Source organism: Arvicola amphibius, chromosome 5 (genome assembly GCF_903992535.2).
Source record: "Arvicola amphibius chromosome 5, mArvAmp1.2, whole genome shotgun sequence".
Taxonomy (NCBI): domain Eukaryota; kingdom Metazoa; phylum Chordata; class Mammalia; order Rodentia; family Cricetidae; genus Arvicola; species Arvicola amphibius.
This window is the reverse complement of record NC_052051.1, coordinates 11,475,725-11,496,559: the sequence shown is the minus strand read 5'-3', so window position 1 is coordinate 11,496,559 and position 20,835 is coordinate 11,475,725. Positions and strand designations below refer to the sequence as shown.

The window sequence follows — 20,835 nt, the reverse complement described above, 5'->3', positions numbered from 1 at the left end:
GGGGATGGCTCTGTCAGTAAAGTGCTTGAGCACAAGCATGAGGACCTGAGTTCAGATCCCCAGGATGCAGATAAAAGAACCAGTGGATGTCAGTGCACACCGGTAATCCCAGGGCTGGGGAAGCAGAGACAGGGCTTCCTGGAGCTCACTGGCCATCTGGCCTAGTCAGCTCCAGGTTTCAGTGAGAGACACTGTTTGACCCTGTGTGGAGTGTGATGAAAGACGACACCTGGCATCAGTCTCTGACATCCACATGCACATACATGTGAACATATATGAACATGTACCTGATGTGGGATTCCCCTCTGTATGCTGTGAATACCATTGGTTAATAAAGAAACTGTCTTAGGTCTGTGCAGAGCAGAATAGAGGTAGGTGGGGAAAACTAAACTGAATGCTGGGAGAAAAGAGGCGGAGTCAAAGAGAAACCATGGAGCTGCCACCAGAGACAGATGCCAGAACTTTGCCAGTAAGCCACTGCCACGTGGCAATACACAGATGAATGGAGATGGGTTAAATTAATAGGTAAGAGTTAGCTAATAAGAAGCTAGAGCTAATGGGCCAAGCAGTGATTTAATTAATACAGTTTCTGTGTGGTTATTTCAGGAGTCTGGGTAGCTGGGAAATAAACAAGCGACCTTCCTACAACATATACCAAACAGACTGCATACACAGATAGATAACGGAATAACTAAGTAAATGTTTTTAAAATGCTTAATTAATCCATGTAGAAGTTTGGGGAACTTAGGGGGGAGGTGCTCCCACCATTTTGTTTTGCCTTCTTCAGTAGAGACTCTTTGTTCCCAGGTGTGGTGTCTGATCATCACAAAAGGGCCACTGCTGTACCAGGCATCAGCCTTCATGAAAACTCATTTGAAGTAAGGTGACCAGGATGGGGGAAACGCCTTGTCCTCCGCACCCACGTCTACCTGGAAATAAAGTCATCATAGGGGAAGAGGGACCTGAACAGGGTCTACCATTAGGGATCCTGGATCCAGCCACACCTGAAGCCAGTGCCCTGAATTCCCAGTTATGTGTGCTGTGAAATTACTCCTTTTTTCCTGTCAGCTGTCAGTCTGTCACGCACATCCAAAAGATCTTAGCCAGTGGCAGTCCTTTCTCCATAGACCAGACATTTTGTTAGCTCGAGGAGAATTTAGACATCTAAGAAATAGAAAGGGGGTGGTGGTGGAGAGGTGGCTCAGTGGTTACTCTTGTAGGGGACCCGATTTCCATGCTCCCAGGATCCAAATCAGACAGCTTTACGACCCCGTTAACTCCAGCTCTAGGGATCTGACACCTCTGCCCTCCTTGGGACACCTGCACTCATGTGCACACACACAGAGACACATAATTAAAAATAAAATAAATTTTTAAAAAGAAAACATAACAGAGGCCAGGAGAAACCTGATATGATGGTCCACACCTGTATTCCCACCACTCAGGAGACAGAAGCAGGAGGATCACTGTAACTCCAGTCCCAGGGGATCTGATGCCCTCTTCTGACCCTGTGCACACCAGACACAGTCTGGTGTGGTGCACAGACATACATGCAGGCAAATCACCCACACACATTTAATTAATTAAATTAAAAGTTCAAAGTCATCGTTGCTTAAATAGTTCAAGGCCATCCCGGGCTATATGAGATTCTGGCTCAAACCCAGTAAACACACAAGAAGAAGGGAGGGAGGCAAGAAGGGAGGGAGGGAGGGAGGGAGGAAGGAAGGAAGAAAAGAAGGAAGGAAGGAAGGAAGGAAAGCTGAGCTATAACTGTGATATTTCTATAAAGAAGGGATGCTGCATAAACCTCTGATTAAAGGACAAGCCACAACACTTATGGAGGGGACGGCATCCCAGTACAGCCAAGTTCCAACCTCAGACCATCTGATTCTGGCCACTGCTCTCACAAGACTTGTCTGCTGGGGCCTCAGCCCAACATCTTGCTAGGAGGAGCCGAGGTCCACCCACGCCACTCACTCTGACCGTGCTTGGCTAGAGGCTCCTCTGTTGGAAGTCCGGCCTTCTGTGGATTCCATGATACCATCCATCATTTATGTCCCACTGGGCAGCCGGCTCAGGTTTCTTTGAGTTTCTGGGTAGAGTAAGGCTAATTAATACCATACGCCCTTGCCCCCACCTTGTACTGGCTGGTTTTGTGTGTCAGCTTGACACAAGCTAGAGTCATCAGAGAGGAAAGAGCCTCAGCTGAGGAAATGTCTCCATGAGACCCAGCTGTAAGGCATTTTCTCAATTAGTGATCAGTGGGGGAGGGCCCAGACTATTGTGGGTGGAGCCACTCCTGGGATGGTAATTCTGGGTTCTTTAAGAAAGCAGGATGAGCAAGCCAGTAAGCAGCATCCTCCATGGCCTCTGCATCAGCTCCTGCCTCCAGGCTTCTGCCCTGCTTAAGTTCCTGTCCTGACTTCCTTCAGTGATGAGCAGCGGTGTGAAAGTGAAAACCTAATAAACCCTTTCCTCCTCAACTTGCCTTTTGGTCACAGTGTTTTATCGCAGTAATAGAAACCCTAACTAAGATACTCCCCAAAACACACGCGCACACGCACGCACACACAGGTGCACACGCTTGTGTGCTCAAATCCCATGGTAGAGAAAAGCGACTTGATGGAAGTGGACAGAGGGACCCTGAGAGACTCAGGGGACATGAAGGCATCATTCCATATCAGAGTGCATGTTGCATGGGACCCCGGCTGCCCCAGGGATCAGCCCATCAGCTGGCCAGGTCCTGGGGGCATGGATGAGGTGATACATGACGTACCCCGCCTAACTCTGGGAAGCACTCACTGAAACAATAACCACAACAATAACGACAAGACTGGTTGACCATGTACTAATATACCATGTATATTAGAGCTGGGGAGGGGGAGGTGTCTGTGTGTGTTGTTCTACTGATTTTATCTCCCCCTTGCACCAGGCACTGAGAACAATACAAATGAGACCATTAAACTGTTGGATGACCCTGAGTCTAGTCCCTCTCCAGGCTGGCTCACACTTGCCATCCTCCTGCCTTAGCTGTGTGAGTAGCTGGGATCCCGGATTTGCACCACCAGACTTAGCTCCAATAACTGCCTTTTTTTTTTTTCCTTTCAGAGTCCGCTTGTCTTTATCAAGCCCTGGGTTTCCTGGCCTAAATGAACAAAACTTGTTTTCTGGCCAACCCAATGTTGATTCGTTCCTCCATCTCTTAGCGTATCACCTGTCCTCGAGCCTTACCATCCTCCTTCCGTGTTCCCAGTCGCTAAGTCCCACCCAGCCATCTATCCACTCTCTCCACCACACACTTGCCAACTCACTTCTGTCTCCATTCAGTCATGTGCCCCACACTGTCTGCCTTCCTACCCAGTCACCCAACCTCTTGCCCATCTGTCTTTTACCAATACATCACTTACCTTTAAACACGTCCATCTACCTGCCGCTCACCCACCCATCTATCCTTCAACCCACCTCCCCCACACACTTCTCACCCATCCTCCACCCATCAGGTGTTCATCTACCAGAACCCAACCCCTCATCCGCCCCAGATACTCATGCATCACTCCATATCCATCCACCTACCCCCTACCCATCTATCTACCCATCCATCCATCCCTTCACCTGTGCATCCTTGAACCTTCCCATCCACCACCTAACAATGGCCTAGGCCCTTGTGTGTTATAATGCTTTGTGCAGGCTGTACTCTGTGAGACCCCAGCACAGTTTCCTGAGTTCTCTTCCAGGCTAGACATATGGGTGCCACCAGAGAAAGTCCCCACAGAGGGAGCCTTTCCATGGCCAGGACTTTGAAAGCCATCGACTTCCAGGGTGTGGGGCCAAAAGATGATGAAATGCAGAGCGACGAAGACGCAGGCTTCCAGCGGAGCAATTAAAGGTCAGCTAATCTCTCTCCCCTTCGAAGGAGCCAGGGAACTCCAAGACACACAAGAGGAGTCAGCAAAAGAAGAAACCAAAGCTGCAGAGATGAAGGGCTAGCAAGCAGATGCTCCTGGCGTAGTATCTTCGTGAGAGCTCAGCTTCCCTGTCCTGCAGGCCTGATGCCTCTACCCTCTCCTCTCCTCTTTACTGTCCCTTGCCTAGTGCTCCTGGCCACCCACCTCCCTTCTCATCGCTCTTGTTAACCCACCCTCCCAGCTCCCTCCGTATAGCCCTTCCCCTCTTATTGTTTACAATAAAGAAGACCTCCCAGGATGAGACCTGGTGGCGTAGTAATTCCTGTTTACCTCCCAGCAGACGACCTCATCCCCAGACCCAGAAGCGCCCTCTTCCGAATCACACAGAGGCAGTTCATGAGCAAGACCACTTTAATAGGCGCGTGTCCATTAAACACAGTATGACATGAAGCTTGAGCGCTGTGTCAAAATGGCAAGGCATCACCACCATGCTGCTCACAAAATACACTATGACGCTGTATTTATTAAAAACAACAAAAGCATCAAAACCAACGCCCAGGAGAGCTCTCATAGTAGGCCTCTCTATCCGGAGACTGGGCTCCCAGCCCCTGCCATGAGCCCTTCACCCCTCTTTTGGACCCCTTACCCACAGTGGGTCCGCCAATGAGAAACTTGAGGAGAGACATGAGTTAGGCCTCAGACAGCCAGCACGTTGGCTCATCTAACCCAGGCACACAGGCTCTGGGGCCCAGAGTCTTGACCTCTACTGTCTAGGGCTGGTTTATTCTTGACAGTTCTGTGGGGGTATGCTTGATACCGGCCCACTCCTGCCAGCATGGGGAAAACAAGCGAATCTGCTTAAAGGAGAACGTTTGATGTCCAGCACACAGCAGCAGACGCATAGTGAGATGACCCAGGAAGTGCTCCATCAGATCGACCTGAAGACATCCTGCTGCCCGGAGTGGAGCCAGGAGTGGAGAGCCGAGGTCCTGCCCACGCAGGTGGCTAATGCATCTCTCCTCTAAGCTACTGACTCCTCTGGCCCTTCCTCTTTCCTTCAGACAATCTTGTGTAGCCCAAGCCCACTTCAAACTCACTGTGTAGCCAAGTTTGACTTTTAAACCCCCGATCCTCTGCCTTCACCTTGCTGTGATGACAGGCATGTCCCACCATAACCCAATTTATACAGAACTGCAGATGAATTGCGGACTTTGTGCGTGCAAGTCAACCACTCTGCCAGCTGAGCTAAATTTCCAGAATTTAAAGAAGGGAAGAAATGGAAAGGGGGAGGAAATGAAGTGAGGGCAGGCATGAGTCCTCTGAGTGCTGCTTCAGCACCTCAGGTCCCCGCCAGAGCTGCCTGACCTTAACCATCTTCCTCATATTTGATTCTCTCATGATTGTGGCTGAGGAGACGCCACCTCGAAAGGGAACTAGCCCTTCGCTGAGCCAGGTGAACATCTTGGGACCAGACCAGCCGGATTCAATGAGGATGGGGCTCTGTAGGGCTTCCCTCTAGCACACCAGGACTGAAGCCTGTGAGACCTTCAGCAGCTATTTCTGCCACTTTCTTCCTCCCCTTCCAGCCTTGAGGAGGCAACTGGGGGTTGCCATGGAAACTGGCTCATCCTCCCACAGGAGGCTTGCCAGCTCTGATTTCCTGCAAAGATAAGAAGCAGGCAGCAGTGGGGGGTCACCCAAGCATGGAGATGGGTTTCCCTGGGGATGCCCAGACTCCTGCCAATCACACTGTCTATCTGGGAATCCCAAGGGGCCAGGGAAGCCTCCAGCACTAGGTCAGCTCCAAGAGGTGAGCCCTGGAACGCACAGGCACAGGGCCTTTTCTGTCTTTCCACCTAAAAGGACCGCATCACAGATGTGCCTGCGTCTCATAAGCTGCACCACGCTTGGGTATTTCCGGCTGTCAGCTCTCCAATGCCAAACAGAAGTGTCCCACTGCCACCCCTAGAGCCCTAGGAATGAAGTACACACTGCCCACCTGACATCTGCTTCTAGGAGAGGTGCATAGGCTGAGCTCTACTGGCAAGAGTTGTGTGACCCCAGGGAAGTCACTTAACCTCTCTGAGCTGGCTCTCTCATCTGGAAAGCTGGCATAACACCCTATCTTCCCCACGATGCTGTGAGGAATGAAAATACAGGTCTGCTGTGCCTGTCTCAGCACTAAAGGCACTTAGGATGCAGGGTGCGGTGCCACACATTTTTATCCCAGCACTTGGGAGGCAGAGGCAGGCGGATCTTGGGATTTCAAGACCAGCCTGATCTACACAGTGAGTTACAGGACAGTCAGGGCTACACAGAGAAACCCTGTTTCAAAAAAAGACACTTGGGAAACAAGACCTAACAGTAAGTGAGCATGTCTGCAGTTACAGGGAGGTTTGCGAGCCACAGCCCTCTCTCCTAAAATAGACAAAGGTGAGTTTGCACCAGACTTTGTACAAAGCTGGGGCGTTCGGAGTGGGGTGTGCAGCGTGGCCTGAGAACGAGCTAGCTTTCAGACTCCGGTGCTTTCAGAACCAGAAGGAACTATGGGTATTGATGCTGACTCGGCCAAAACCTTGCACTAGGAAGGTGAACGCTGGGGATCCCTGGCAGCTTGGGACTGAGGCCCAGTGTGGCCAGGGCATGTGCAGCCCTGGCTGTTCTGGAACTCAAGATCTGTGTGCCTGTCTCTGCCTCACACCCGCCATGCCTCGCTGTGTTGATATTTAAAGCTGTTCTGCCGGCTTGTTCTGGGGCTTGTACGTTGAGGTGCAGGATAGTCCTTAGACTGGCTCTCCACACATCTCACAGGGCCAGGTCTCTCCAGGCCACACTCCACCCCAGTCTTAGCATAAGGAAAGCCCTGCTACCTACTGCCTGTGACTCAAGGACAGAGGACTTTATCCCACAGAGTACAGCTTGCATCTTCCCAGGCATCCATGTGAACAGAGGGAGGGCCATGTCTCTTTAATAATCTAGGGACAGAACTTAAAACACACTGACGAATCTTCATGGACCCTCCCATGACCCATTTCTGCCATGCTGGCCAAGGCCTGGACTACAACGGCTGCTGAAGGTAAGGAGGGTGACTGCTGGGAGTCAGGGACATGGTGGTGGGGACTGTGGGTACCACAGGACAGGGGGCACAGGTGAATCCAAAGCCCAGATAGCCTGATTTGGAAGCAAGTCTTCACAGTGGGATGTAGAGTTTTCATTGGCTTTTCCTGCTCTCTGTGACTTCTATGTCCCCTCCTCTGGACACATCATTCTAGGAGAGCAACAGGGGGGCAATGACGAAGGCACAGGAAGTCAGGAGGCCCCAGGGGAGTGAGCTGTCTGCTGCACAGGTCACAGCCTGATACGGTAACGAATGGGCACGTCCTCTTCTGGCTGCATCAGGCCAAAGCCGTATCTGCTGAGGTCAAACTCAGGGACCTCTGTGTCCTCGCTGCCCATCTCCAGGTCAAAGTGAGTCAGCAGGAGAACTACAAATCTGCAGGAGGAAAGAAAGGGTGCTTCAGACTGCGTGCTGCTCTGGACTTGGCAGAGCTCAGGAAGGTGAGGACAGCTCAGAGCTGAGTGGGGCTGAGTGGCTATGTCTGTGGCAGTCATCCCCCCATCGTGTAAGAGCCCGAGTGTGGTTCCCCAGTTCTCCTGCCTGCGGTATCTTGTGCAGACAATGGCGTGGCCAGAGGGAGGGCCCGGCCATGAGTCTCTAACCCTACACCCACAGCACCTGGAGAGTCCTGAGTCCCAGGTACATCACAGTGCTCATGGCGACAAGACTGTCTCTCCCAGCCTCTGTGCAAGCCTGTGCCCCCTTTCCCTAAGCTTAGAACTCTTATAGTTAGCCCTGGTCTGTAAAATTAAAACCTGCACCACTCCCTCAAGACTTCTTATATGTGACGCAACTGGCACCAAGGGCCACCTTTGCAAGGCAGCACTCTCTACCGCCACCTACTGGAGACATATAAAGCTGTCATGCCTAGGATGCCATCATTGCCTCAAAGACACAATGACAGGCTCTCTGCCTTATGACTCACTGCTGTCCATGTGATCCTAATGTCCCGTGCCTCATCACTGTCCCCCACCTCGATTCAGGGGCCTGGAACCACGATGAGCACACAGCAAGGACTTTCTCCTCTCACTGAAAGAGGAGCAGGTAAGTGGATGAGCTGAGGAAAGTAACCCACGAGACTTGAAGGGAAGAAACCCTCGCCAGGGTCCTGCTTGGGGCTTGGCTCTCCTGTGAGGTCAAAGGGAGTAAAGACAAGCTGGCTCTCCCAGTTTGGAGGGATAGTTTCTCTGAGATAGGTTTTACTATCTGTGTCCCTAGTGGGTGGAGCTTTCACAACCATCCCTGGCTGCGAGCTTCCTATCAGGGGATCACAATGACGGTGGTCACAACAAATTTACTCATTTGTTGAGATGCCATGAGCCCGGTGCCAAACACCTAAAACCCTCTTTTGTCTGCCTAAACCGGATGAAGCAGGAACTGCAAGGTTCTATCATAGTTATTGATTTGAATGAGACAATCTGTCCTGGTGTGATTGATACATTAGGGCGCAAATATGAGCAGAAAGCAAACCTCAGTTGGCTGGCATGCTGTTTCATGTTTCAGATGCAGGGGTGAGTGCAGGGCCTACAGTAGCCAAGCATACACGCATGAGCATCCGCTGACCGCCCTGTTCATCAGACTTTGTGCCTTTTAAAAAGTTTTGTTTTTTATTATGTGTGAGTGTGGTCAGGGAGGGATATGTGCACATGAATGCAGTACCCAAAGAGGCCAGAAGAGAACACCAGATCCCCTGGAGCAAGAGTTACAGGCAGTTGTGAGCTGTCCAACCAGAGTGCTGGGAACCAAACTCAGGTCCTCTGCACTAGCTTAATACTGAGCCAGCTCTCCACCTCTTGTGCATTCTGTAAGCACGTGTAAAGCTGCATGACCACCTAGCATTTGGTAACAATCTTCCTCGTGTGTTACTGACGACATTTCCTTTGCCTATAACCTATGGTTTCATTTTTTGAGGTTCACTCTGTTTTGTGATGCTGACGATGAAGCCTCAGGCCTCGCATGTGCTAGGCAAGAGCCCCACATCGAGATCCAGCCTCAACTGTCTTGTTATTCTTAATTTGGAGATAAGAGCTCACTAAGTGGCCGAAGTAGGCCCTGAACTCACCATCCTCCTGCCTTAGCCTGCCCCATAGCTGGCATGATTGGCCTGCGTTCCCAAGCCCGATACCTGCTGTTTCTACTTCCTGATTATGCATGACAAGGTGGTTTTGGTGCAGGCATATTAAGCATCAGGGCAGAACCGACTCTGTCATTATTTCTACTTTACTGTTGAGAAAAGTGAGACCAAAAAGCTAATGTGACTTGCTGTCCCCTGGCGTGATGCCTGCATGCTAATCACGTGACTAATACAGACACTGGCTAACATCTCTCAGAGCCTGGGATGAGTCAGGTGATGGAATGGGCACTTAGGAAGCTCCATTCTGACCCATTTTGGAGCTGAAATAAGCACCCACATTTTATAGCTGGGGAGCCAGGCTCAGGTTACAGGAGCTATATGGAACAACGGCAGAGAGCACAGCCCCTGGTTCAGGCAGTCTGTGATCCTGGAAACTGAGGCTCGGGGAATCCCAGGAGGAGAACATAGGAGCTTCTTTAGTCTCTCAGGAGTTACAACAGCCAAGGGGGGACCCTGAAGTTCAGCCAGGTTCTACCACAGAGGTCTGAACCTGTTTTGGCAGCCCCAGATGGACAGCCACGGCCAGCTGGACTCAGCAGCCAGCGTTTGGCGTTCCCACGCCACCCTCAGAGGGAGAACCCTGCTGCCAGATCTGATCATTGTGTAAGAAATCAGAGATGTGAACTTTTCTTTTTTTTTTTTTTTTTCGAGAATGCTTCTGATTTTTAAAAGAGCCCACATTTCAAAAACACAAACAGATTAGCGGACAGGAGTTGACTCTCTGCCAGTTTGGGATCTAATCCTGTAACCATTAGCCTGAGGCCATTAGTCAAAACCACAGAGGCATCAGGTGTCACCGCACCTTGGTTACCTCCTGGGCCACATCCAAGCCCTGCCCTGGTCACATCCCACCAATGGGCTCCTTCCCTGCTGGGCCATGCATCGCTGCCCCCACACCCTGCCACCGCTCACTGTTTGATGCTGTTGATGGCATAGTTCTTCCCCAGGCACTGATTGTGCCCTGCTCCCCATGGCATGTTGTAATTCTTCAGTCGTTTCCCGTCTTTGTAAAAATCTTTCTTCTCCGACCCATCGGGGTTCAAGAATCGGTTGTATTTAAATACCTGAGACAAAAAGATGATGTCAGCCCACATAAGCCTGCACCAGGACGAAGGACTGGGGAGCTCGTGCAGACTTGTCACAACTGAGCATGATGGGAAGCGACTGGACAGGGGCTGGCTTTAAGGACCGTAGAGATGACAATTCCCAGGTCTCTCGTTTCCCCCACTCCCACAGTTCCTGAGATGTCCAGTTCTGCCCCTGTTACTGACCTCGGGCTCTGTGTAGATTTCCGGGTCCTTTTGGGGACTCAGGAAAGGAAAGAGGAGGAGGCGGTCACCGCGTCGAAGAGAGAATTCCCTTCCATCTGCCATAGGCAAGGCCAGGTCTGCCATGACCTCGCGAGTGATAAAGGGGGCAGCCGTGAGTCGGAGGGTCTCATTTAGCACGCTGTCTGCAAGTGCAAGGCAGGAAGGGTTACTAAGCTGCCCTCTGGCCCACTGGACAAACAGAGCAATGGGCAGAGGGTGCACCTTGCACATAGTCATACAGCAAGGTGGGAAAAGCCAGGTGACAAAGTGTGCAATCTGTGGTCCATGAGAAACCTTGGGTGTGAGGGGCCATGGGAAAGTGGGAGCCACAGGGTTATCTGACACCTGTGGGGGAGAGTTTAGGGCTTCAGTGTCTGCTTCTACCTGTACACTCTTGTGGAAACAGTCCCCTGACCTTCGTCTAGGGACCACACCCCTGTTTCCAGAAGTTGGACAGTTGTTCTACTACTACTACTACTACTACTACTATTATTATTATTTATACAGTGTTCTGTCTGCATATATTCCTGCTGGCCAATTATAGATGGCTGTGAGCCACCATGTGGGTTGCTGGGAATTGAACTCAGGACCTCTGGAAGAGCAGTCAGTGCTTTTAACCTCTTGTAGTGGCTTTGCCAGCTAGCCATTCTGTAGTGTGGAGCTGTTCTGTCTATCCCCCTATCTAAATCTTGCCCTATCAAAAAGCCAAGGCAGTTTGTTTATTAGCCAATGGGAATCCTCCATCAACCTCTGAGCCATCTCTCCAGCCCAATTGATCTACTTTTAGCTGGTGGTATGAGCTTTCATTGTCCAATTGGCCCCACCCCCTCTGAGCCCCGAGTTTGTTTCCGGGTGGGCATATAACCCAAAAGGCCGATGAACACATTCCTGGGATTTTAGATGGGAATGCTGGATGAGAGGCTCCGCCTCCAGCTGCTGGCAGCTGTCCAGCCTGCATAGTCCAAGGGCACCCCAGTAGAAAATGGGGCTGAAGGAGGGAAAGAGACATAGCGCTGGCAACATTGTTCAAGCCCCTGGCTTCACCTGAGCCTGAAGCTAGAGAGCTCAAGGCTCTCAGTTGCCTGACTCGGATTGAGCCTCTTTTCCATTACACCTGCTTCTGGTTCTCTGTCACTTAACACCACAAATCTCTTGAGGTCAGGAGGAGCTTTGGGTAGTGATACTGGGCATGGAGGACACCGAGGGGCCCTTGGAGGTACCCAGGTTAGCAGGCTTGACAATCCTACCTAGCACAGGCAGGCTGTCGAGAACCTTCTGTGGCAGGGTACTCATCTCTGAAACAGGCTGCTCCGCTTGCCAGACAACGCGCTTCAGCTCCTCGCGGACCGCCTCAAGGGCCTCAGGATTCTTGAGGAGGTAGAGAAGGAGCCAGAAGCCCGTGGGACCCATATTCCCCTGCAACAAAGAGAAGCCTGTCGCTCACCAAATGACCTCGAGGGCTCCTCGAGCTAAACCATGCATGGTGCAGCGCTCAGCATGCCCGGTTCCCACACTGGCCCGTCACCCAGCCATCACCAGTCACTTCAGCCCCAGACTGTGACCAAAATATGCTTGGGGTTTTCTTTGGTTGAGACTGGTACCAACTTGAGCACACATGCCAGCCTGACCTCAAGGGAAGCCCCCGGTCTGGGGTCACCTGGGGAAGCCTCCTTCAGCAGAAAAAGTTGCAAGGCAAGAACACTGACAATGTCTGGGGGTGACTTCACTTGGGGCTTCCCATGTTCCTCAATAGTTTGCAGAGAAAAGGCAGAATACTCATCTCCCTGCCTTTGAACTTGAGCTCAGCCATGGACTTGCTTTGACCAATAAGTAGCATAAAGTGAAATTAATGGATAGTAGATCTAAGCCCTGGCCTTCAGAGACCATGTTTGTGTCCCCTCCCTTTGACTGAGCCTTGGATCCAAGATGAAAGACACACAGGGCACAGCTACATTGCCCCAGCTGGGCCAGTCTAGACCAGTCAGATCCACAGACCTGTGAGCTCATGTCTATCAGCACAGGCTGCCGGGTTTAACCAGCTGATAACAATAGCTATTCATAGTTTAGAAGATGAAATTTCCTTCCTTGCTCCTTGTGTTCCGGTTAATCTCCGGAAGGATGGGCAGAGGGGCAGTTAAAGGCCGTTAGCTTCTTAACAAAACCTTCCTAAAGAGAAACTAGGGAAATCAATGCCACGGTGTGCTCCAAGCCCAGAGCAGACCTGCCTAAACCTCTTCACCCAGCTCCTCGGCACCTCCCAATGATGCAGACATAGATCCCGAGCAACCTCAAGCTGCAGGGAGGTTTTCTCTGCCCTAAATGCAGCTGTAGTCAGAGACCCAAGCAGCCCCCTTAGACATCATCATTCCCAATAAGGTCTTGCAAACATACCTGCACCAGGCAGAGGACACGAGTTGCAGCCCTAACACAGCACTCCCAAATCAGAAACAAGCTGACACCAGTGGGAATGATGGCCTACCATGTGGTAGGTTGTTTAAAAAAACAACAAACCACCACCAACAACAACAACAACAAAATCCCCGTTCCTTTGAGTTTGAAAGACACACGGGAGCAGGCAGGCTGCAAGGTGTGGAGCAGAGCTCGTCCAAGCCACTGTGTGTGTCTGAAGAGTGGTCATGCGAGAGCACAGACTATCTTTAGGAAATGCAGGACCCCTCCCTGTGGGACAGAAGCTGGGGGCTGGGAGGGTGAAGTGGCTGATTGACTTTCTGTTTGGGTGGGTGGGGTCCACATGCAGGTGTGTTCACATGGAGGCCCGAGGGCAACCTCCGCTGCTGGTCCTCAGGTGCCGCCCACCTTGTTTTAAGATAGGCTGTCTCGGTAGGCTAGGCTAGCTAGTGAGCTTCAGGGATGTGGCTGTCTTGTCACCCCAATGCTGTGACCACAGATGTGTGCCTTCATGCCTGGCTTGTTTTTCTTTGTAATATGGGTTCTGGGAGTGTCACTTGGGTCTTTATGTTTGCAAGGCGAGCCTGTTACAAAAGGAGTCATCTCCCCATCGTGTCCCCAGCCCCAGACAGATTTCCTTTGCACGTACATATCTGTTCAACCTGCTTGAATATCTTTTGTTGTTGTTTTAATTTTCTTTTATTTTTTGAACTTATACTATAATGACATCATTTTTTCCCTTCTCTTTCCTCCCTCAAACCTGCCTCCTTGTACACTCCTTGCTCTCTGTTAAATATATGGCCTTTTTTTTACACTTCTTTTTAAAGACAGAGTCTCTCTACATAGCCCTGGCTAACTTAGAACTTGTTATGTAGACCAGGCTGGCGTTAAACCCATAGATGCACCTGCCTCTCCTCTCAGAGTGCTGGCATTAAAGGTGTGAATTCACACCCGGCCCCAGTTGAATTTCCTATTGGACGTATTGCTTCTAACGGATGTACTGTGTGGGGTGTGCCCTGCACGGTTTCATGGTGGTCTGCCATGTTGTGAGGGTTGTCCACGTCAGGATGTGAAATCAAATAGAAAACTGGAGAGAAGCAGGTGCACGGCCTTAGCAGCCTTCTGCCAACTGCACAGTGTCTGTGTGTGTGTGTGTGTGTGTGTGTGTGTGTGTGCAGCCTTCTGCCAACTACACAGTGTGTGTGTGTGTGTGTGTGTGTGTGCAGCCTTCTGCCAACTGCACAGTGTGTGTGTGTGTGTGTGTGTGTATGTATGTGTGTGTGTACACATATGTGCACCCTGGCTTTCTCCCGTGGGAGGATGCGGACAGGAGGCTGGGCTGAGGGGGTGATGCCAATCAGTTTCCTATCACCTGGATCCCCTGGGCGGTGGTTGCCTGAGGCTGGAGCCAGCCTGTGCCAGCTCCAGACACCACCCCCAACCCAGCCCAGCCTGGACCTTAGACCTCAGTCTTCAGGAGCTGCCTCCTCCCAGACCTTGGGATGCTGGGCTATGTGCTACCTCCCCCAGCAGTCTCCTCCTGGCCTTGGGCCCCCAGTTTCACCCAGCTTTGAGAGGATCCAGATGATGTCTGCAGCATGTTCATTGGGACGGTTGGCCCACAGGACAGCTCAGACTCACAGTCTCCAATCCGTAATAGCCGCCGCAGTTACAGTTACTCTACCTCAGCAGAATCCTCGGGTTCCTCACCCGGCCTCTCAAACACTATTTGTATGGGTATCTCCCACCTCCTCAGCCCCACCCCCATACCTCCTTGGCTGGCTCCCTGACTTTCCCACCCTTCCCTCTGGAGAACCCTTGGGTTGGGACCCTGCTTCTTTCCCCTTGTCCCCAGGACCACCTGTCCACCACTGGGTCCCACAGGTCTTTCTTGGGCCTACACCCTTACCCTGAGCATCTAGACCACCCGCATCTCATGTGATCAAACCCCGAGCCTCTGCCTTGATTGCTCCCCCCACCATCTTCCCCGGCCATTAACAGTCCTTTCACCCTCCCGGGCTCAGACCCAAATCTGACTGGATATTTACTGATACCGACTCCCAGCCTTGCATCTACCATGGGGGACCTCAGAGCCCACCACCTCTCCCCTGCCCTCCACCCCACTTTCTCTGACCTAGAGACTGTGGTTCCCCAGCTTCCACTTCCCCTTGAAAGCCCAACAGGCCATACTGTGCTGCTACACAGAGTCTTTAGGGGGACCACGAGGTCTGGAGGGGCTCTGTGACACTTACTGCCTCTCTCTATATCACCCTGATGCCCACTCCATGACCCTTGCACCTATTCTCTTTGCCTGAAACTCTCATTCCGGAGACCCCCACGGTGGCTCACCCTTCACGCCAAACCTCTGCTCAGATGCCTCCTGCCCACTGAGGCCTCTCTACTACTCTCTAGTGACCTCGCTGACTCCCCAATCCATTAACTGTGCTCTTCCCTGCCAGAGGCTTGCTCCAAGACGAGAACTTTCACCTGCCCTTCCCACCACTCCATACCCAGTTTCTAGAATGAGGCCACGCACGCGTGGAGCCTGATGCATTTCTGTTGCCGGTGTTTCCTTTGGTTGGTTTTGGAAACAAGGTCTCATGTATCCCAGGCTAGCCTCAAACTCACTGTGTAGAAGAGGCTGATCCTGAACTTCTGATCCTCCTGCCTCCAGCTCCCGAGTCCCGGGATCACAGGCGTGCACTCTGGGCCTAGTTCTATAGATCTCTGAGGAAACGCCTGATGAGCCTTTGCCACTGCTGGGGCTGGATCTAAAAGCTCCCCTCACTGTCACAGCTAACCCTGAGGAAGGGGCTGCAGAGCTGTTGTACGGCTGGGTAAACCGAGGCACTGCAGGGTGTGGCAACTGACTTGCTAGAAAGTGAAAGCCATACCCAGGCAGGCAGGCCCCACAGCTGGCTTTCAGACTGTTGGACAATACGGCCTCCTGCCCTGCTGTCCCGATTCAGAGTCCTTCGGACCCCCTCTGCTGGGAGGACCTGTCCCTACTCTTAGCCCTGCCAGAGGCCACTCCCTGGGATCTGGCTCTCGAGTCCCTGGCCAACTTCCTACTCTGTGGGCGGAGGTCATTTCCACGGGGGCTCTGAGGACACTTTGGAGCACCCTGTCCTTTTAGCCCATAAATATGTTATCAGGCCTGCATAGGGCCAACTGCTGATTAAGCCCTGGCCGGCCCCTGCCAGCCTTCGCTTGCAGGACAGTTAATAGCTCTGAGGACAACTAAAAATAAGTTGCCGGTCGATGGAGAGGAACCACCCAGGGACATCAGCCTGTCCGACAGTCACTGCCAAGTGGGGCCTTCTCTAAAGAAGGCAAGGGGCTGGGTGGGTTGAGAGAAGTGTCCAGGCCTCAGATTCACCGCATTCAAGTGGCTACGCCTTTCTCACACGTCAGCGTTTGCTCCAGGGCCCCACGTCACTGACTGCCGGCTTAGTTCCCTGCATCTATCTGACTCTCCCGCTGTGTGATGTTTCCATTGCGTTCTGACAAATAAAGCTTGCTTGGAGTCAGAGGGCAGAGCCAGCCACTAGCTGACCATAGAGGTTTGGGGGACTGTAGAGAGAGGTCAGGAAGCAGTAAGGAGGGGCTGAGATAGGATCTTGGTCTTTTGGATGAAGGAACAGAAGAGGTGGGAAAGGACTGTGACTGCCCCTCTGCTTCTCTCATCTTTCAGATTTTTACCCTGATTTCTGATTCCTGGTTTTTATTGATACAATTAATTAGATTTACACGTCATTCTCCAATATCTCAGTGGCCAGCATAGCCTCCTGTTCCTGTCCTTAAGGGGAATCTTAAGATCTCAGAAATCAAGGCTGGAGGGATGGCTCAGAGGTTAAGAGCATGTGCTGCTCCTTCAGAGGACCTGGGTTCAATTCCCAACACCCACATGGTGCTCACAACCATCTGTGACTCCAGCTCTAGGAGATCTGCCACCCTCTACTGGCCTCTCAGTGTACCAGACAGACACACACACACACACACACACACACAGAGACACGCGCACACACACACACACACACACACACAAATAAATAAATAAAATCTGGAACTCTTCCTAGGAGTCATCTCCTCCAGAGGAGCTCCACACGGGCACTCTTCCCTTGGTGTGCTTGCTCACCTGGCTGCAGCCTGCTCAACCCCTTGGGGCTGCTCCTAGCAGGCTCCAGCACTTCACACCTGCTGCTTCCCCTGCCTGCAATATTCCAAATTCCCAGACCCCTAAGTCTGGCTTTCTGGACATCTAGAAAGAGAGGCTTCCGTGAGCCTCCGCACCGCGCCTCTGGCTGTGACTCCCAGGACGGCTCCAGTCCCAGCCCTGCTTCCCACCACACATTCTCCTCCCCAGTCACTGAGTGTGGTTCCTGGATCCCAGCTCCCTTCCCCAGCCTGTCTGAAGTGCAGGCATTCCCAGAAGGACCTGCTGCAGGTCCTCGAAGGAGCTCTCTAAGAATCGCTGGTCTGCATGCCACAAGAACAACCACGAAAAATGCCACGGTCACAGAAAGCAGTGAAAAGACGAGAACATCGCCGGGACTGAAGAAATGGGACGGCTCGGTGCCACGTCAGATGCTGACACAGAGGCCCAGGCCAGGGTGAGCCCCGAGTGACTCTTCTCAGCTGTTAGCTTGAGATGGGGAACGGCCTGGGAGAAGAGAAGGGCTCTGCACACCTGTGAGGACAAACCTGCCTTATCCGAGGCAACTGTGCTCCAGGGCTAGGGTCTGCCCTGTGTGAGGGGTCAGAGGATCTGAGCACAGACGATGCTTGCTGCTCTCTGATTCTTGATCAACAGTGTACTGTGACTAGCTGTCAACTGCCTGCCGCTGCGGTTTTCCCACAGTGATGGCCTGTGACCTAGAACTGTGATTAAAATACCCCCTCCCTGCCTGAAGACACTTTTGTTGGAGTAGACCATCACAGCGATGGGAAAGTAACAAAGATAGAGGCACCTCTGGGATCCCGGGGCTGGGCTAAGCTGTCTAGTTTGATGTCAGGCTGTGGTCATGTGGGAGATGTTCTGATGTAAGCAGAGGGAAAGAGTTCGGTTATCTGCAATTTAGTCACAAACGGGACAAAAATCACAGCAGGAGAGAGGGAAAGAAAGGAACTGGGGCACGAGAGGCTGGAGAACCAAGGCAGCGTGTACAGGAGTTCATTAAACTACAGGTGAATTTTCCATGGGACCGGAGGTAAACCCTTCCCAGCATGCGTAAGGCCCTTGTCCACCCTAGTGCCTTATAGACCAGGCGTGGTGGCACATATCTATAATCTCAGCATTCAGGAAGTAGAAGAAGGAGGATCACATATTCAAGGTCATCCTTGGCTACATAGGAAGTTTGAGGCGAGCCTGGGCTACATGAAACCCACTTTTCTATCAGTCTGCCATTTTTCCATATGTTAAATAGGCAATGCCTATCATACGGACTGCCTGGTTACAAAGCTGCTGAACAGGACAAAGAGGAGTGGGAGTGGCCAGTAGGCTGTGTGCTTACACCCTTGTGTGCTCACACCAGCACACGCATGTGAATTCCACACCTACACACCCATATACCCACCTGTGTGGCCCAGAGCTGCAGCACCAGGGCCCGGGCCTGCATTTCCTCCGACACCCCCATCTCTTCCAAATGCCTCACATAACTCTGCAGCCAGCTGCTCCGGTCAACCCTGGTGGCTAGCTGGGCTGGGGACAGTAGCTTCCACAGGCGGCCTTTGACACTGCATACACGGTCTTTATCCCCTGCAGGGACAGAACACAGAAGAGGAAGGTTTTAGAGTCACCTGTAGGCCAGGGCCACCCAGCCTCAGGTTTTCACAAAGTTGCACACTAGACAGTCTGGGTGTCACTGGTGGGAAGGCTTGGGGTGAAGCCCTGTAAGACGCCTTGTTTAGGACCCATGGCGCTTAGCAGAAAGGCATAAGGGCCTGTCCCTGCAAGAGAACTCTCCATAGCAAGAACTCAATTGAGATTTAATTAATGTGGATAAATGTGTGGGAATCTCAGGGCTGCACAGGAGGACCACATTCCAGGCAACAGCCTCCCTCCCTGGGACCTGTGCACGCAAGATCAGGGCCTCAGCATACCAGAAAGAGCCTCACTGGCCATTGGTGGGGACACAGACCTGGGCTTTCCACTAAACTTCCTCTAGAGCAGATAGGTAAGGTTAGCAAAGGAAGAGACCCCGAGGAGGCCATGCAGACCTGAATAAAGGGGAGACCTCCTGGTTGCTGCAACCCACCCTCCAGCATGGTGGAGCAAGTGGCTCCACCCAGGCAGACTCGGTGTTTCCTAAAGAAGCCAATGATCCAGGTGTTGTGGAAACACATGTGTGTCTCTCTATCTGTCTGTCTATAGTTCCTGCTGCTCCTTGCATTTGTGACAGTGGCACTAAAAGTACCTCAGACTATCTGAAGGTCAGCTTTGCTTCAAGGACAGCAGCCTGGACATGAAGCAGGGATAGGAGAGGACCTCTCTCTACAGAGGTGGTCCACCAGGGCTCTGTGCTTGAAACCAAGCCAGGCACCGAGGGTCTCCATGGACCAACACCGCTGGCTTGCAGTCTGTGAGCTACCAGGCAAGGCTGGGTTGTTGACATGAATGCTGTACAGTGTCCCATCTATTACATCCACAGTGGTTGCCCATCTGGACCAGGGGACATGCCTGGCAACGCTTTTTGGGGAACTAGTCTCATCTTTACACCCCACCTCAGAGCATACACACAAACATGAGGTTCACTGGTCTCCAAAGTTATCCCAGGGAAGCTGGGTACCTCCTGGGGCTGCTAGAAGCTCTCTCACTGTGTGCTAGGTGACCTGCCCAACAGACCTGACAGCCTCAAGTCCCAGGAGTTTGTGAGAATGGAACGCGTGGCTAAGCATAGGCTTACGAGTGTGCACATGTTGAGGGTGCATGCATAGGCTCACTAGTGTGCACATGTAAGGGGGGCATGCGTGCATAGGCTTCCTAGTGTGCATGTGTTGAGGGTGTGTGCATAAGGTTACAAGTGTGCACATGTAAGGGGGGCATGTGTGTATAGGCTCACTAGTGTGCACGTGTTGAGGGGGACATATGTGCATAGGATTATAAGTGTGCACATGTCAAGGAAAGCATGCATGCATAGGCTCACTAGTGTGCACATGTTGAGGGAGGCATGCATGCAAAGGCTTCCTAGTGTGCGTGTGTTGAGAGGGACATGCATGCATGTATATATGGAAGTTAAAGCTCAGTATTTCAGAGGCACTGTATCCGTCACTGAAGCCGGAGCTTGCAGATGTGGTATACTGGCTGGCCAGCAAGTCCCAGGGGATTCCACTGAAAAAGCTGTCAACCCAGTGCTGGGACTATCGGTGTGTTGCCATAGCCCGCTTTTATGTGGGCTCTGGGATCGGAACTCAGGTCCTCACGTCTGCGTGGTCAGCACTCTGCAAACTGAGCCATCTCCCAGCCTGGCTTTACTGTTTTTGAAGTCGGTTGGCAATTGTTTCAGACAATGGGTTCAACTTCTCTATACCATTTTGGGTGGCGCAACAGTCCAGATTTAAACAGTGAGCCCATGGGCTCATCTGAAGCACAAAGCTTTCCTGCATCTCCCACTGTGCTGGGTTCTTGAGCGCTCCCAATGTCCTGGGAGCCCAGGCTCCAGCCAGGCTGGCTGTGTGAATCCCCAGGTGAGACCAACATGGGGGGGGGGGTTTTAAAAGGGCCGCCTGACCAGATAGCCAGAGAAGAGGCAAAGAGCTCAACACAAACCACAGAAATGTCTGCTGCCCCTGAGGACCAACTTGAGAGTTTCAGTCCCTTGTGCAGTCTGTGGCTGTGCGTGTGTGTGTGTGTGTGTGTGTGTGTGTGTGTGTGTGTTTGTGCGTGTACACTCACATCTGTGTGCATGTGAAGACCAGAGATCGATGTTGGGAGTCTTCCTCTAGATCAGTGTTCTCAAC

At 52.0% G+C, this 20,835-nt stretch overlaps 1 protein-coding gene across 3 annotated transcripts in view; it reads right to left on the bottom strand.

Annotated features, from left to right (window-relative positions):
- Positions 1-4,298: 4,298 nt before the first annotated feature.
- Positions 4,299-20,835, bottom strand: part of Ptgis (prostaglandin I2 synthase) — a 37,981-nt gene continuing 21,444 nt past the window's right edge. For all 3 annotated transcript variants that reach the window (XM_038330417.1, XM_038330416.1, XM_038330418.1), the window contains exons 6-10: positions 18,453-18,634; positions 11,715-11,883; positions 10,429-10,610; positions 10,070-10,221; positions 4,299-7,398 (exon numbers count right to left, since the gene is read on the bottom strand). In XM_038330417.1, the coding sequence (XP_038186345.1) occupies positions 7,254-7,398; positions 10,070-10,221; positions 10,429-10,610; positions 11,715-11,883; positions 18,453-18,634 (830 nt within the window). In that variant the 3' untranslated portion in view covers positions 4,299-7,253. The remainder of the gene's footprint in view (positions 7,399-10,069; positions 10,222-10,428; positions 10,611-11,714; positions 11,884-18,452; positions 18,635-20,835) is intronic.